The sequence below is a fragment of the Rhinoraja longicauda genome, chromosome 30 (assembly GCF_053455715.1).
Source record: "Rhinoraja longicauda isolate Sanriku21f chromosome 30, sRhiLon1.1, whole genome shotgun sequence".
NCBI lineage: Eukaryota > Metazoa > Chordata > Chondrichthyes > Rajiformes > Arhynchobatidae > Rhinoraja > Rhinoraja longicauda.
In genome coordinates, this window is record NC_135982.1 from 28,584,818 (window position 1) to 28,600,003 (window position 15,186).

At 42.4% G+C, this 15,186-nt stretch overlaps 1 protein-coding gene across 2 annotated transcripts in view; it reads right to left on the bottom strand.

Moving 5' to 3' along the window:
• Positions 1–15,186, bottom strand: part of vps13d (vacuolar protein sorting 13 homolog D) — a 216,010-nt gene that overhangs the window by 37,314 nt on the left and 163,510 nt on the right. For both annotated transcript variants that reach the window (XM_078425505.1, XM_078425504.1), the window contains one exon: positions 12,021–12,216. In XM_078425505.1, the coding sequence (XP_078281631.1) occupies positions 12,021–12,216 (196 nt within the window). The remainder of the gene's footprint in view (positions 1–12,020; positions 12,217–15,186) is intronic.

Sequence of the window (15,186 nt, forward strand, 5' to 3'; positions counted from 1 at the left end):
TTCCACAGTACCATTTCTAACCCATTTAGCGGAATTTTTTTTCTAGGAATGTCCCATTTCAGTTAATTGCTACAAATAAGCCAAATGATTTGGTACAGGAATGGCTGTCATTTATAATTAACATTATTCTTAGAGTGTGAAATCTGTATGGCCTGTTATTTGACCATGAGCAATTCAGAACTGAAACCATTTCCTTGCCTGCATTTGTGTGTGCATGCCTTTCACAATAAGGATCTTGGTTGATTTTTTAAAATGAAGTGGACAGCAAACACAAGCTTCCTACTATACAGAATTCCAATGCTGGCAAGCCCATCTCACGATGACTGGAGCCCTTTAGCTCCTTAGTCATGGACCGAGGTCTTTGGAAGTGCAAATGTTTGAGCTGTTTTTACATTGTTATTATATTTTGGAATTCCAGCAACTAACATTTGTGAGCTAACTCCCACAGAACACTCTATTAGCTCTCTTGCTAAGACATGTTCATGCTTTTTCATGAGTTTGTGTCTCCCACCAAACTGGTAGCAGCTCACATCTGGCAAGGCAACATTTACGAACCGTATTCTGACAATTGTAGCACACGTGGACTGTTGCAAATTACAAGACTGTTGTAAACAAGCAATGATGGAAATGTGTAGTTTTTGGACAGTGGACGTTTCATGTATTTTGTGCTTTTATGACTGATGGCAGATCAATTTCCCTCCTGGGATAAATTAAGTTTTATCGTATCGTATCGAGTTGCCAATCACAGGGGTTGCTTTGTTCTGAATGAGGGTGAGTACCACTGGAGCTGCACTTATCCAGGTAAATGGAAGGTAGTTTGTCAGACTCCTGATGCGCCTTCTAAATAGTGGAAAAGATTTGTGGTTGGGGGATGCGTCAAGTGCAACTAACGTACCCACAGCCTGTGACCTGCTCTTATGGCAACAGTATCTTGGTGGCTGCTCCACTTGAGCTTCCAGTTAATGGTAATCTCCGGGATGTTTAGTTTAGTTTAGAGATACTGCACGGAAACAGGCCCTTCAACCCACCGAGACCACGCCGACCAGCGATTCCTGCATATTAACACTAATACACACACACACAACAATTTACATTTTTAAAGAAAAAGCCAATTAACCTACAAACCTTTACGTCTTTGGAGTGTGGGAGGAAACCGAAGTTCTCAGAGAAAACCCAAGTGGTCACGGGGAGAACGTACAAACTCTGTACAGACAGCACTTGTAGTTGGGATCAAGCCCGGGTCTTTGGCGCTGTGAGTGCTGGAAGGCAGCAACTCTACTGCTTCGCCACCGTGCTGCCTTGCTGGGATGCTGATATTGGAAGACTTGGCACTGGTAATGCCATTGAATAACTAGGGTAGGTGAGTAGACACTCTTGATAGAGTTGCTCAATAGACAATAGGTTCAGGAGTAGGCCATTCGGCCCTTCGAGCCAGCACCACCATTCAATGTGATCATGGCTGATCATTCCCAATCAGTACCCCGTTCCTGCCTTCTCCCCATACCCCCTGACTCCGCTATCCTTAAGAGCTCTATCTAGCTTTCTCTTGAAAACACTCAGAGAATTGGCCTCCACCGCCTTCTGATGCAGAGAATTCCACAGATTTACAACTCTCTGACTGAAAAAGTTTTGCCTCCTCTCCGTTCTAAATGGCCTACCCCTTATTCTTAAACTGTGGCCCCTTGTTCTGGACTCCCCCAACATTGGGAACATGTTTCCTGCCTCTAATGTGTCCAACCCATTAATAATCTTATATGTTTCAATAAGATCCCCTCTCATCCTTCTAAATTCCAGTGTATACAAGCCTAGTCGTTCCAGTCTTTCAACATACGACAGTCCCGCCATTCCGGGAATTAACCTAGTAAACCTACGCTGCACGCCTTCAATAGCAAGAATATCCTTCCTCAAATTTGGAGACCAAAACTGCACACAGTACTCCAGGTGCGGTCTCACCAGGGCCCTGTACAACTGCAGAAGGACCTCTTTGCTCCTATACTCAACTCCTCTTGTTATGAAGGCCAACATTCCATTGGCTTTCTTCACTGCCTGCTGTACCTGCATGCTTCCTTTCAGTGACTGATGCACTAGGACACCCAGATCTCTTTGTACGTCCCCTTTTCCTAACTTGACACCATTTAGATAATAATCTGCCTTCCGATTCTTACCATCAAAGTGGATAACCTCACACTTATCCACATTAAACTGCATCTGCCATGCATCCGCCCACTCACATAACCTGTCCAAGTCACCCTGCAACCTCATAGCATCTTCCTCACAGTTCACACTGCCACCCAGCTTTGCGTCATCTGCAAATTTGCTAATGTTACTTTTAATCCCTTCATCCAAGTCATTAATGTATATTGTAAATAGCTGCTGTCCCAGCACCGAGCCTTGCAGTACCATTCTGAAAGAGACCCATTTATCCCCACTCTTTACTTTCTGTCTGCCAACCAATTTTCTATCCATGTCAGTACCCTACCCCCAATACCATGTGCTCTAAGTTTGCCCACTAATCTCCTATGTGGGACCTTGTCGAAGGCTTTCTGAAAGTCAAGGTACACTACATCCACCGGCTCTCCCCTGTTCATTTTCCTTGTTACATCCTCAAAAAATTCCAGAAGATTAGTCAAGCATTATTTCCTCTTCATAAATCCATGCTGACTCAGAACGATCCTGTTACTGCTACCCAAATGCTCCGCAATTTCGTCTTTTATAATTGACTCCAGCATCTTCCCCACCACCGATGTCAGACTAACTGGTCTATAATTTCCTGTTTTCTCTCTCCTTCCTTTCTTAAAAAGTGGGATAACATTAGCGTCCCAAGGTGACAAGAAAAAAACACTGTCCGAGGAAATGTAAAAGAAACTAAATATTGTACAATCATTAGCAAACATTCCCACTACTGAAATTATGATGGGAGGAAAATCATTGATGACAAAGTTGAAGATGTTGCAGCTCACCCAACCTTACCTCAGTCATTACTTTCTACTGAGGATTGCCTTCAGTGCTGTTCTGGGCTGGTACTATTGACCCCAACACCCACAGGCAACATAACTCCATACAGGCACTGTTCTGTAGGCTTTCAGAATCAAAGCTCTTTCTTGGCAGAAGCCATCTCCAAACAAGCAAGCACAATTAATTATTTAGAAAATACCATGTTACTGACAACTCAAATGAAATACGTTGTTAACAAGGAAGATGATGTGATTCTTTTTACATCACAAGCCTTCAATTTGTCTAGATAAAAGAGGAAAGAGTCAAGGGACTCTATCTACCAAGTGTGTGCGTCTCAATCTTTTTTTTCCAAAACAGATCCTGGTTAACGATTCGATCAAACTCAAATGAGGATGATTGTGAGACACCAAGATGGTCTTATTTTAATTTTCAGCTTTATTCTCACATTATGTCAATACCTCACATATCTATTAAAAGAGTAGAGGCCACATTCCCTTTGATAACATATTTCTAAATTCCCTCTCACAGGCAGGACTCCGTATCAAAATGGTTTATGCATAGGAATGCGAGACCGTGCCAAATTAGTAGAGAGGAAGGAAAACTGGGGATTTAGTCACTGGAAACAAAGGCATCTTTGAAGAAATAGCTTTGCAAAACCTCTTTTGAGAAGGTGGGAGAGAAGATGTACAGGAGTATTGCAGCTACATGATTGCACACCAATAGTGTAGTGGAAAGCAAGGAGTGTTTTGAGGTTGACACTGTGCAAGGCAGATGCAATCTCTAGGCAAAAGTTGGGAAAGGAAATCAAGAAAGCTGAACATTTTAAGTTTAACAATGAAGCTTGGAGAATTGTGATGTTAATATGGGTGAGGTTTTTGAGATGAGAAAACAGAGGAAGATGTGAGCTACAAAACCTTGAGTAAGTTGAGGTTAGACTTCAAGTGATGAAGTCATGGACAAGTATAGCCGGAGAGGATGGTGCTGAGAACCAAAGATATGGATGCACGTTTTTGATGAGAATCTTTGGAAACTTGGCCACATCTATATATTCATGTTGGAAAGACAAATGGAAACTGCAGCAAGAGCTTCTGGATTTACAAAGTATGGAGATCCTGCGCTTCCAGATGATGAGCGAGGAGAGGGAGGTAACCAAACAGTGAAAAGGAGCAGGTTAAGAAAGGGTTTCATAAATAAGGGATGAAGGAGAAGCCCTGTACAGATGTATTTGTGGTTCAGCAAGGCAAGAAATACATTAAGGTGGAATACAAAGAGGAGTCTGGAAGTTACAACAGCAAAGAAGACAGCAAAGAATTGCAGAAGGAAAAGGGGGAAATAAATGTTTAGAGATACAACGTGGAAACAACAAGTCAATACCTACCAATGATCACCTGTACTCTAGTTCCATCCTGCACACTGGGGACAATTTGCAGAAACCAATCAACATACAAACCTGCATGTCTTTGGAATGTGGGAGGAAATCGGAGCACCTGAAGAAAACCCACATGGTCAAAGGAAGAATGTACAAATTGTAAGCCGGGTGGGTGTCTGGCACTGTAAGGCAACCACTCTCCTGCTCTGCCACACAAATCATGGTTGATTTGGATGTTAACTTCTATCTTTTAACATTACTTCATATTCTTTGAAAGCTAATAACATCTTACATTGTTCTCTGAATATCCAAATTAGAGATTATTTATCCTTGTTCTTGATTACCCTACCACAAGATACTATTCTGTCTAATGCTTTTACCTTTTTCATTACCTTAAATCAAATCACCTTGAGATAATATTAATGCACATATTTTCTTTAATTTGTCGACTTGTGCAGTACCAACTCTAGCAACGCAACGGACAGGCTCTTAATCGCTGATGAGAAATTACTTTAGTTTGGTTTTGAGATGCAGTATGGAAACGGGTCCTTCGGCCCATCAAGTCCACACAGACCAGCACTAGTTCTATCTTACAGATTAGGGACAAGTTACAGAGACCAATTAACCTACAAACCTGCACGTCTTTGGAGTGTGGGAGGAAACCGGAGCACCTGGAGAAAACGCACACGGTCACAGGGAGAACGTACAAACTCCACACAGACAGCACCCATAGTCAAGATCAAATCTGGGTCTCTGGTGCTGTAAGGCAGCAATCCGACCACTGCGCCACCATGCTGCCTAAAGGTTGTACACTACACAAATATGCTTCCTATATGCTCTGCCTCTGAAATGGAAAAAATACATTTGTGTAATGGACAAAGAAGATGGGACTATTGTCTATTACGTATGAAGAGTGTCAACTTGATTGAGGTTATCAGCAACTGACTAGCTTCTGTAGAAATAAGCCTCCAGCAATGCTTTCAAAAGAACCGATGGGAAGGGAGGATGGAAAAAAAACTATTGTAAGTTTAAAACAAAATCACTGCCAGCTAACATCACAAAAGAAACAATGAAGCACACTGGTACATAGCATATTAAGCTGCATTTAATTAACACAATGGAATATTGTCTTTATAATTATGGTTAGACTCCAGGGATACATAAGCAGGCCAGTTTGGCAGAATTTTCATCAGATGTTCCTTTGCCTGGGCTTTTTATTTTATAAAGCACAGCTTGTCCTGATGCAAAGTGCTTCCTACATATTCTGCTTGTAAAGACTGGGATTCACTCCAGAAAGGCGGGAACTTGGGACACTACATGGCAGAACAGACATTAAGTAGTGGGCTGTTAATTATGCTAGTTTACCTTGGAGTTGCCACATGTATGAGGTAGTATGGTTTTTCATGGCCAAGCATTGGCTGCAACTGTTTCCCCCCCCCAATGCTCAAGCAAAGAACAGGAGACCGACTGAGAAACACATTGTGCATTCAAGGGATGTTTGGAATTTTACACCATTAGAACCAAGCAGATCATTTTGCTATAAGGCTCTGGTCTCGACCCAAAACATCACCCGTTCCTTTTCTCCAGAGATGCTGTCTGACCCACTGAGTTACTCCAGCTTTTTGTGTCAACATTTTTATTGTTGAATTAGATAACTGGCATCCTTCAGTATTATACATACTACAATAGTACTTCTTGCTACCTGCAGTGCTGCTTGTTTCAGTAACAGCTCTTTGCTGGGTTATGAAAACTCAACGTATGGGCATGGTGTACATACAGTTGTGTTTGGTTTGCTGACTGCTGTAGGGTTGCAGCCAGGTTCTGCTGGATGGGAATACTCTTGCCTTCTCCTCTCCCACCGACCTCCTTGCCCGAACCTCCGCCCCGAGGCACAATCCTCGGGATCTGGGTGGAGTCGAGTGAGCCAGGAGCACTGATCAGACCCACTCCCTCATCAGCTCTTCCCTCACTTGCCCCCTTTTCCAGTCATTGCTGTTTCTCTGATCTTCTCCCAACACATGTTTTTGTTCATTTCCAACTTATCAGCAGTTGGAGTTATGAAAGGTTCTCAGGAACCGAACACTGTCGTAAACTGGGACTGCCTGTACTCTGGGATTAGATCAGGTTGAACAGTAACTCTATTCTCAGTTAGAACCCTACAGTTTCACTGGGAAGGGGTAGAAAAAAAAGGAACCCCTGGAGCTTGTTCTGAAACGCAATGGAATTACCAGTAAATTTGATGGGCCGAATGGCCTAATTCTACTTCTATTTGTTTCAGTAACTCTTTATACCCACATCCACCAAAATCTTCCTGCATTTCCTTTAATAAGGTCATAAGGAATAGAAGTAGTATTAGGTCATTTGGCCCATCGAGTCTACTCTGCCATTCAATCATGGCTGATCTATCTCTCCCTCCTAACCCCATTAAATCCTGCCTTCTCCCCCATAACCCCCATAATGGACGCCATTGGTGGAGCGGGAGCACGTAGCCGCTGGCTGGGTGAGGTCACGTGGGGCGCGGGGCAGTGACGTCACCCTTTGTCCCGTATTTGGGAGTGAAGAAGTTGGCAACCCTAAAGAAGGATCACAAGAGAAACACTCAGGCAGAAATTACCACGTTGATATTGGCAAAGGTAAAAACCAAGATACAGATATATCGTCATGAATCTGGATCAACGTGTTTAAAAAAGTAGTCTGGTAAGTAAAATGGTTCAACACAGAACTATGATACAAATTCAGCCAAATGACCTTCAAAAGTTTGAATAATTGCAGTGGCGTTTATACAATACATTGAAAGGATTCAGATGAGTTAAGAACAACCAAGTTAGATCCAGATTGCAATGCTGAGAAACGGGAATTGGTGTCAGCAAGCATGCAATAATCAGGTTAGGAAAATCTGGTTTTGCTTGTAAAGCACACACTAAAGTCATCAATCATTCTAGTTACAATTGAAACTTCCTGTTTAAACCCTTGTGTGCATTACGAGCTTTGAAGCATTCTGTTAAACAATGCACTGAAGGCCACTTCACATTTTACTGACCTCCTGAAACTCAGTCACTCTCCACTAAATTCTCTGTTTACTCTTAAGGAGTATTGCTCTCACATAAAAGAAATATTTACCAAGACTTTCAGACATGGAAAGCAAACCTCAAATACACAAATCAGCAGAAAATGCACAATAAAAGGTAAGCCTTGAGGTTTGGGAGAGGCAGTTTTAAAATGTATCATACAACAAAGGCAACTTCCAGAAGGGGAAATGCATTGCTTTACACAAAGCTATAAATTGGTCTTTACATTTTTGCTTGGCGAAGGGATATTTTATAATCTGCAGCTTTGACAAATTCAAACACTCAGTCCAATGCTGCCAATTAGCACTGTCGTTTATTCACCTTAAAGCGCACAGGTCGATTTTCAGGCATGGAAATATAAAACCGTGAACTGTTCAAAGAGAGCATAGTATAACTATGTTCTCACAGAAACCCCCAAATCTCATCTTGCAAGTGAAACTGCAACTCAAAAAAGCCAAAGACAGACACAAATGGCTGGAGTAACTCAGCAGGACAGGCAGCATCTCTGGAGAAAAGGAATGGGTGATGTTTCAGGTTGAGACTTTTCTTCAGTTCCTTCCTACACAAAAAAAGCTAAGCAGTCTGAGGAATGACTGGAGAATGCAAAGTAGCATCTGTGCAACTAGCTTTAAATATTAGGCTTTTTATTATTTGCATGCCTTGTTCAATCACAGTCCTTTAAGCATTACACAATGTGACTGCAGGCAAACTAACTAGTTTGAATTTCCATACACCCTGCTGCACTGTGCAGACTATTGCAGATGTTTTTAAGAGAGAGTTAGATATAGCTCTTTGTGCTAACGGAATCAAGGGATATGGGGAGAAAGCAGGAATGGGGTACTGATTTAGGATGATCAGCCATGATCGTATTGAATGGCAGTGCTGGCTCGAAGGGCCGAATGGCGTGCTCCTGCACCTATTTTCTGTTTCTATGTATTCACATTGATGGGAGTCACGAAGAGCAATGTATATGGATGGGCATGGGTTGATTTAAAGATAACTCTGTGCATAGCCACACATCTGAATTTTATTAAATCTCAAAATGTTCTGAAGGGGATGGATAAGCTGCAACTCAACAATGTTGATTTGGGAGTTTTTGGTGCGATCGTGCACATCCCCCGCTTTGTTACTGCGGATTCAACGAGGCTCAGCCACGCAATGTCAAAGCATCAAACTCAATGAGAAGTGACTTCGTCAAATGCAGATATACACAATATAGATATCCAACAGGCACTGGTGATACAATATTAAATAAAAAACGGAGAATGCTGGGAAGACTCGGCAGGGTAGGTAGGAAAGAGAAACTGCAAACATTTAAAACTGTAACCACTTCATCCGAATTACAGAAAGGGGGGAAATAAGTTGGTTCAGGAAGCAGAGGAGGTTGGAGGGGAATGGTTCGATCAAAGGGAATTTATCTGGAGATAGACACAAAATGCTGGAGTAACTCAGCGGGTCAGGCAGCATCTCTGGAGAGAAGGAATGGGTGACGTTTGGGCTCGAGACCCTTCTTAGACAATAGACAATAGGTGCAGGAGGAGGCCATTCGGCCCTTCGAGCCAGCACAGCCAATCAATGTGATCATGGCTGATCATCCACAATCAGTATCCCGTTCCTGCCTTCTCCCCATACCCCCTGACTCCGCTATCCTTAAGAGCTCTATATAGCTCTCTCTTGAATGCATTCAGAGAATTGGCCTCCACTGCCTTCTGAGGCAGCGAATTCCACAGATTCACATCTCTCTGACTGAAAAAGTTTTTCCTCATCTCCGTTCTAAATGGCCTACCCCTTATTCTTAAACTGTGGCCCCTAGTTCTGGACTCCCCCAACATTGGGAACATGTTTCCTGCCTCTAACGTGTCCAACCCCATAATAATCTTATACGTTTCGATAAGATCTCCTCTCATCCTTCTAAACCTTCAGACCATCTATCTGAGTGGAGGGAGCTGCTGTGAGAGTGAATGGGCAGTTAACATCAGTTTAAAGCTCTTTGCCTGTGTAATGAATTACTCATGGGTAGGAAGTGGGACATGCCCAGCAGCTGGATTGCCCAAAGAAACAAGAAAAAAAAGGAAAACTGAGCCAAAATGATGACGAGCAAAAATGGGCATTTTCCTATACCAGAAGTGAATCATCTAAAGTTGAAGACTACAATATTGTCTTGCAGTGACTGTGATCAGATAGAAGATGGAGTCATGTTGCTGAAGTTTGTGGTGGGTCCAGCTGATACAGAATACAAGAGGTCACAGTCAGAATGTTTAGAGTAAAAGTGAGAGGGTGGTGGAATCTTGTGGAGCTGGCAGAAATTGCAAAGGTGATCCATTGGACATTCCAGTGTTAACCAGAAGTTAATACAAAGCAGAGGTAAAATGGGTGCCTTCTTTTACCGGTATATTTGATGGAGAACAAATCCATGACCATGGCTGAAATCTCTAGTTTTGGTTTTGATCCTTTCTAGTAGTTCTGCATGATTTGTAATAAGGTTTGGGTTTTCATTTTTGGTTTTCTCGCTTAGACCCCCTAAAAAACAATTATTTTTTGGGGCCTGGGTGTCCGCCATTGGTGGAGCGGGAGCACGCAGCCGCTGGCTGGGTGAGGTCACGTGGGGCGCGGGGCGGCGACGTCACCCGTTGTCCCTTATTTGGAAGTGAGGAAGTTGGCAACCCTAGTGGGAAATGCTGCTGGTGCAGAATGATTCCCTACATAACATACACACTCAAAAGCTATTTATCGTGAAAAGTGGTTGAGATGCTGAAATATTATAAGGTTCTACATCACAATAAATATTGCTTGTTGGTTGAAGCAAACTCTAATGAAATTCAAACCACCATTCTGCTTTTAAGATTCTTCATTTTGCTATGTCAGATGGGCCCAATTTTCTGATTCAGGGCCTCTCAACCCTGCCAAATCTCTACATTATTACATGGAATGATGGAATTGTCAAATATATTCATGCAAGATTGAAAAGACAAGCTGAAAACAATAAATCAAATAAGAACCATAATAACAGTTGCTATGTAAAGAATCTTACTATTTTAAACTAGAAAAAATTGAAATGTTTGGGTTACAGTTTGATGAAATTAACAGAAGGGAATGCAGTCTGCAATCCCATGGGCGGTATAATGTCGAGGTGTTCAGATGGTTTATTGCTGCATTCTGCTGGGATTGTGTTCATATAAGAAAACAGATTTTCTTCCCAAGTACTGTGATTTTGCACAATATGTCAGGCAGCTAATAAGAATAATACATTGTCTGACAGATGCAAATGCATCATATCGCGATGCATTACCCAACATGGTTTGGCAACTGCTCTGCCCACGACTGAGGGAAATTGCAAAGAGTTGTGAATGTAGTCCAGTCTTCCCCATCATCGACTTCACGTGGATTTCACACTGCCTCGGGAAAGCAGCCAATGCAATCAAGGACCGCTCATGAGGAGCGCTTAGAACACGGCCATTCTTCCTTCTCCCATCAGGCAGAAGATAAATAAGCATGAAAGCATGCACCATCAGATCAGGAAAAGCTTTTTTCCCCTGCTTCTATTTTACCATTGAATGGACCTCTCATAAACCAAGGGTGTCATCCAGATCTCCCAACCTACCTCATTGAGGCCCCTGCAATTTCTTTCATCTGCACTTCCTCTCTAGCTGTTCCACTACATTCCACACTTGGTTCATTTTAGTCTTTGCACTGCTTGTTGTACTTGTGTATGGCTTGATTGTACTCGCATATGGCAAGAATTGACTGTATAGCAAGCAAAACAAAGTTTTACTCTGTACCTTGGCACAGGTGACAATAATAAACCAATAGACTACTCAGGAGAATAAAGACAGAGTCTTAAAAGATTATGTAAATCCTGGGACATCAGGACTCCTGCTTCACCATGACATTCCTTTAAAGGGGGTCATTTTTGTTCATCCTTTTGTTCTGCTGGCAATCCATATCATCGACATGGAGAAGCAACTATGTGTTTTACGATCTATTAAGTTACAGGTAGTACTGCGGCCTATAAGCAAATTATTAGCAACTGATGCACGTACAGTCTGTTCACACAATGATAGCACGTTCTCTACTTATAATAGCAGACCCCTACACTAACAATCTGAGCATAATTTGTTCAATTATTATTGGAATCTATGGATATAGTAACCTGCACAAAGGCCAACAAGACAATGTACTTAACGCTGTTAAAACAGGTTGTTCATAGAAAGTTTTAATGTATAATGCAAGTATTCCTGAATAACATCTTGGATAAATATGTACGTGCCAGTTTATCCTACTCTCTACTCCTTGGAACTGTGAAGATGAAACAAATCTCTAATCTATTTGCACAACACAAACGTAGAAAATTGATGCAAAATATAATTTTCAAAGAAGCTAGTGAAAAATATCAAAGCTCTGCTGACGGGTATCAGAAGGTGGCGATCCCTGCGTGATGTTCCACAAGAGGATCTATTGTGTTCACGTATTGTATGATTTCACTGGATAGCTTTCAGTAGAAACATTTGGCTGTATCTTTATACTAGAGACAAGAAATAAATAACTGATAATCACTGAGAAATCCCCAATCCTAATGCTCTCTCCCTCTCCCATTGCGTTGTGATGTGATGTGGATTTCCCTGTGTTACCTGTGATTGTTCACGGTTGTGGTTTCTCGCACTGCTTGGGCTGTTTCTGAAGCAAAGTCGAGTGCACCGGCCACTGGTTTCGTTATGGTGCCAACCAGTCCCTTCCCCAGGCCAGAGAAAAAACCACCAACACCACCGTCCGTTTTCACACCTTCTACTGTTGAGGTAATAACACTCGTGAAGCCACCCAAAATTCCTGTTGGGGGAAAGTAGAATTTAGAAAAATGAGGCCCATGTATTGACCAGAATCAATGAAACATGAGAAACCAAAGCAGTAATAAAGCAGATGGCTCCTCGAGCTTGCTTAACAGTGCAGTAATATCACAGATGAACAACTACCCCAACTTCACCTTCTCAATTATTACACTCTCATGATAGTCTTTGTGACAAAAGTCTGATTTATCTGTGGTGAATATTCTCAGTAACTGTGCTCCCACAGCCTTCCAGGAAAGAGAATTTGCAAATCTCTGAATGAAATGATGTCTTTAATTTCTTATTGAGTGGCTACGATGCTTAGTTCTAAACTCCTGAACCAGGTGAAGATAGGCTGTAGACAAGGGATTTGGGATAGTGAACTTGTAGATAAAAGACGAAACTGCTGAGCATTTGGATAGCAGTAACAGGATCATTCCGAGTCAGCATGGATTTACGAAGGGGAAATCATGCTTGACAAATCTACTGGAATTTTTTGAGGATGTAACTAGGAAAATTGACAAGGGAGAGTCAGTGGATGTGGTGTACCTCGACTTTCAGAAAGCCTTCGACAAGGTCCCACATAGGAGATTAGTGGGCAAAATTAGAGCACATGGTATTGGGGGTAGGGTACTGACATGGATAGAAAATTGGTTGACAGACAGAAAGCAAAGAGTGGGGATAAATGGGTCCCTTTCGGAATGGCAGGCAGTGACCAGTGGGGTACCGCGAGGTTCGGTGCTGGGACCCCAGCTATTTACGATATACATTAATGACTTAGATGAAGGGATTAAAAGTACCATTAGCAAATTTGCAGATGATACTAAGCTGGGGGGTAGTGTGAATTGTGAGGAAGATGCAATAAGGCTGCAGGGTGACTTGGACAGGTTGTGTGAGTGGGCGGATACATGGCAGATGCAGTTTAATGTAGATAAGTGTGAGGTTATTCACTTTGGAAGTAAGAATAGAAAGGCAGATTATTATCTGAATGGTGTCAAGTTAGGAAGAGGGGATGTTCAACGAGATCTGGGTGTCCTAGTGCATCAGTCACTGAAAGGAAGCATGCAGGTACAGCAGGCAGTGAAGAAAACCAATGGAATGTTGGCCTTCATAACAAGTGGAGTTGAGTATAGGAGCAAAGAGGTCCTTCTACAGTTGTACCGGGCCCTGGTGAGACCGCATGTGGAGTACTGTGTGCAGTTTTGGTCTCCAAATTTGAGGAAGGATATTCTTGCTATTGAGGGCGTGCAGCGTAGGTTCACTAGGTTAATTCCCGGAATGGCGGGGCTGTCGTATGTTGAAAGGCTGGAGCAATTAGGCTTGTATACACTGGAATTTAGAAGGATGAGGGGGGATCTTATTGAAACATATAAGATAATTAGGGGATTGGACACATTAGAGGCAGGAAACATGTTCCCAATGTTGGGGGAGTCCAGCGTAGGTTCACTAGATTAATTCCCGGAATGGCGGGACTGTCGTATGTTGAAAGGCTGGAGCGATTGGGCTTGTATACACTGGAATTTAGAAGGATGAGGGGGGATCTTATTGAAACATATAAGATAATTAGGGGATTGGACACATTAGAGGCAGATAACATGTTCCCAATGTTGGGGGAGTCCAGAACAAGGGGCCACAGTTTGAGAATAAGGGGTAGGCCATTTAGAACGGAGATGAGGAAGAACTTTTTCAGTCAGAGGGTGGTGAAGGTGTGGAATTCTCTGCCTCAGAAGGCAGTGGAGGCCAGTTCGTTGGATGCTTTCAAGAGAGAGCTGGATAGAGCTCTTAAGGATAGCGGAGTGAGGGGGTATGGGGAGAAGGCAGGAACGGGGTACTGATTGATAGTGATCAGCCATGATCGCATTGAATGGCGGTGCTGGCTCGAAGGGCTGAATGGCCTACTCCTGCACCTATTGTCTATTGTCTATTGTCTATTGTCCTGCACCTATTGTCTATTGTTTATAACTGGCCCCTGGCTCTTTTACATTACGCCAGAATTTCAACCATTCCCTGAGGGGTAGAGTGTGATAGCACTGGAACGCTAATGCCTCAACAGTGGAAACTTTCATAAAGCATAATCTTCCTATCTTTGTACAAAGTTCATATTAAAAACAATTCAATCTTTACAAACATGTCAGTGTTAAACCCAGATTTTACCACGACTATATTTATTTCTAAATATAGGTAGTTCTAAATCTGCAGGTACTATCTTGACTTTTAAGAAGCATTTAGATAGGTACATGGAAGGGATGAGTTTAGAGTGATATGGGCCAAATGCAGGCCGGTGGGATTAGTGTAGACGGGGCATGTTGGTCAGCGTGGGCAAGTTGGGCCGAAGGGCCAGTTGCCGCACTATAGGACTCCATGAGTGGTGGGATATGGATCATGTGTGTTCCCTCCAGATGGGGTTATTTTGGCATCATGTTCAGCACAGACATTTTCATGTTCTACATTCTATGCATATAGAATAATGATTGATTATGTCTAAGGAATGGTATTTAGGGTTAACTTAATATACTGCTACATTGAATTCCAAGGCCCTTCAGCAGCAACTGATAGAACAAACTTTTGTGCAACGGCTAATGTAATGCATTTAAATCAGGGTAAGGTAGCATAGTGTGTAGGAAGGAACTGCAGATGCTGGATTACAGATTGAAGAAGGGTCTCAAACAGAAACATCGCCCATTCCTTCTATCTAGAGATGCTGCCTGTTCCGCTGAGTTACTCCAGCATTTTGTGTCCAAGGTACCATAGTAATGGTGTTTCTCAACTAGCAACCCAAGGTCTGGACCACTGATCCAGAAAGATGAGTTCAAAACTCCACTAAAGCAACCATGGAATTTAGATACAGGTAATTAAATTAATCTGAACTCATCCTTAGATTGCTGCAAGAACCCATCAGGTTCATTAATGTCCGACAGGAAAAGAAATCTACCATTTCTACATGGTCTGGGATACAGACGACTCTAGCACCTCT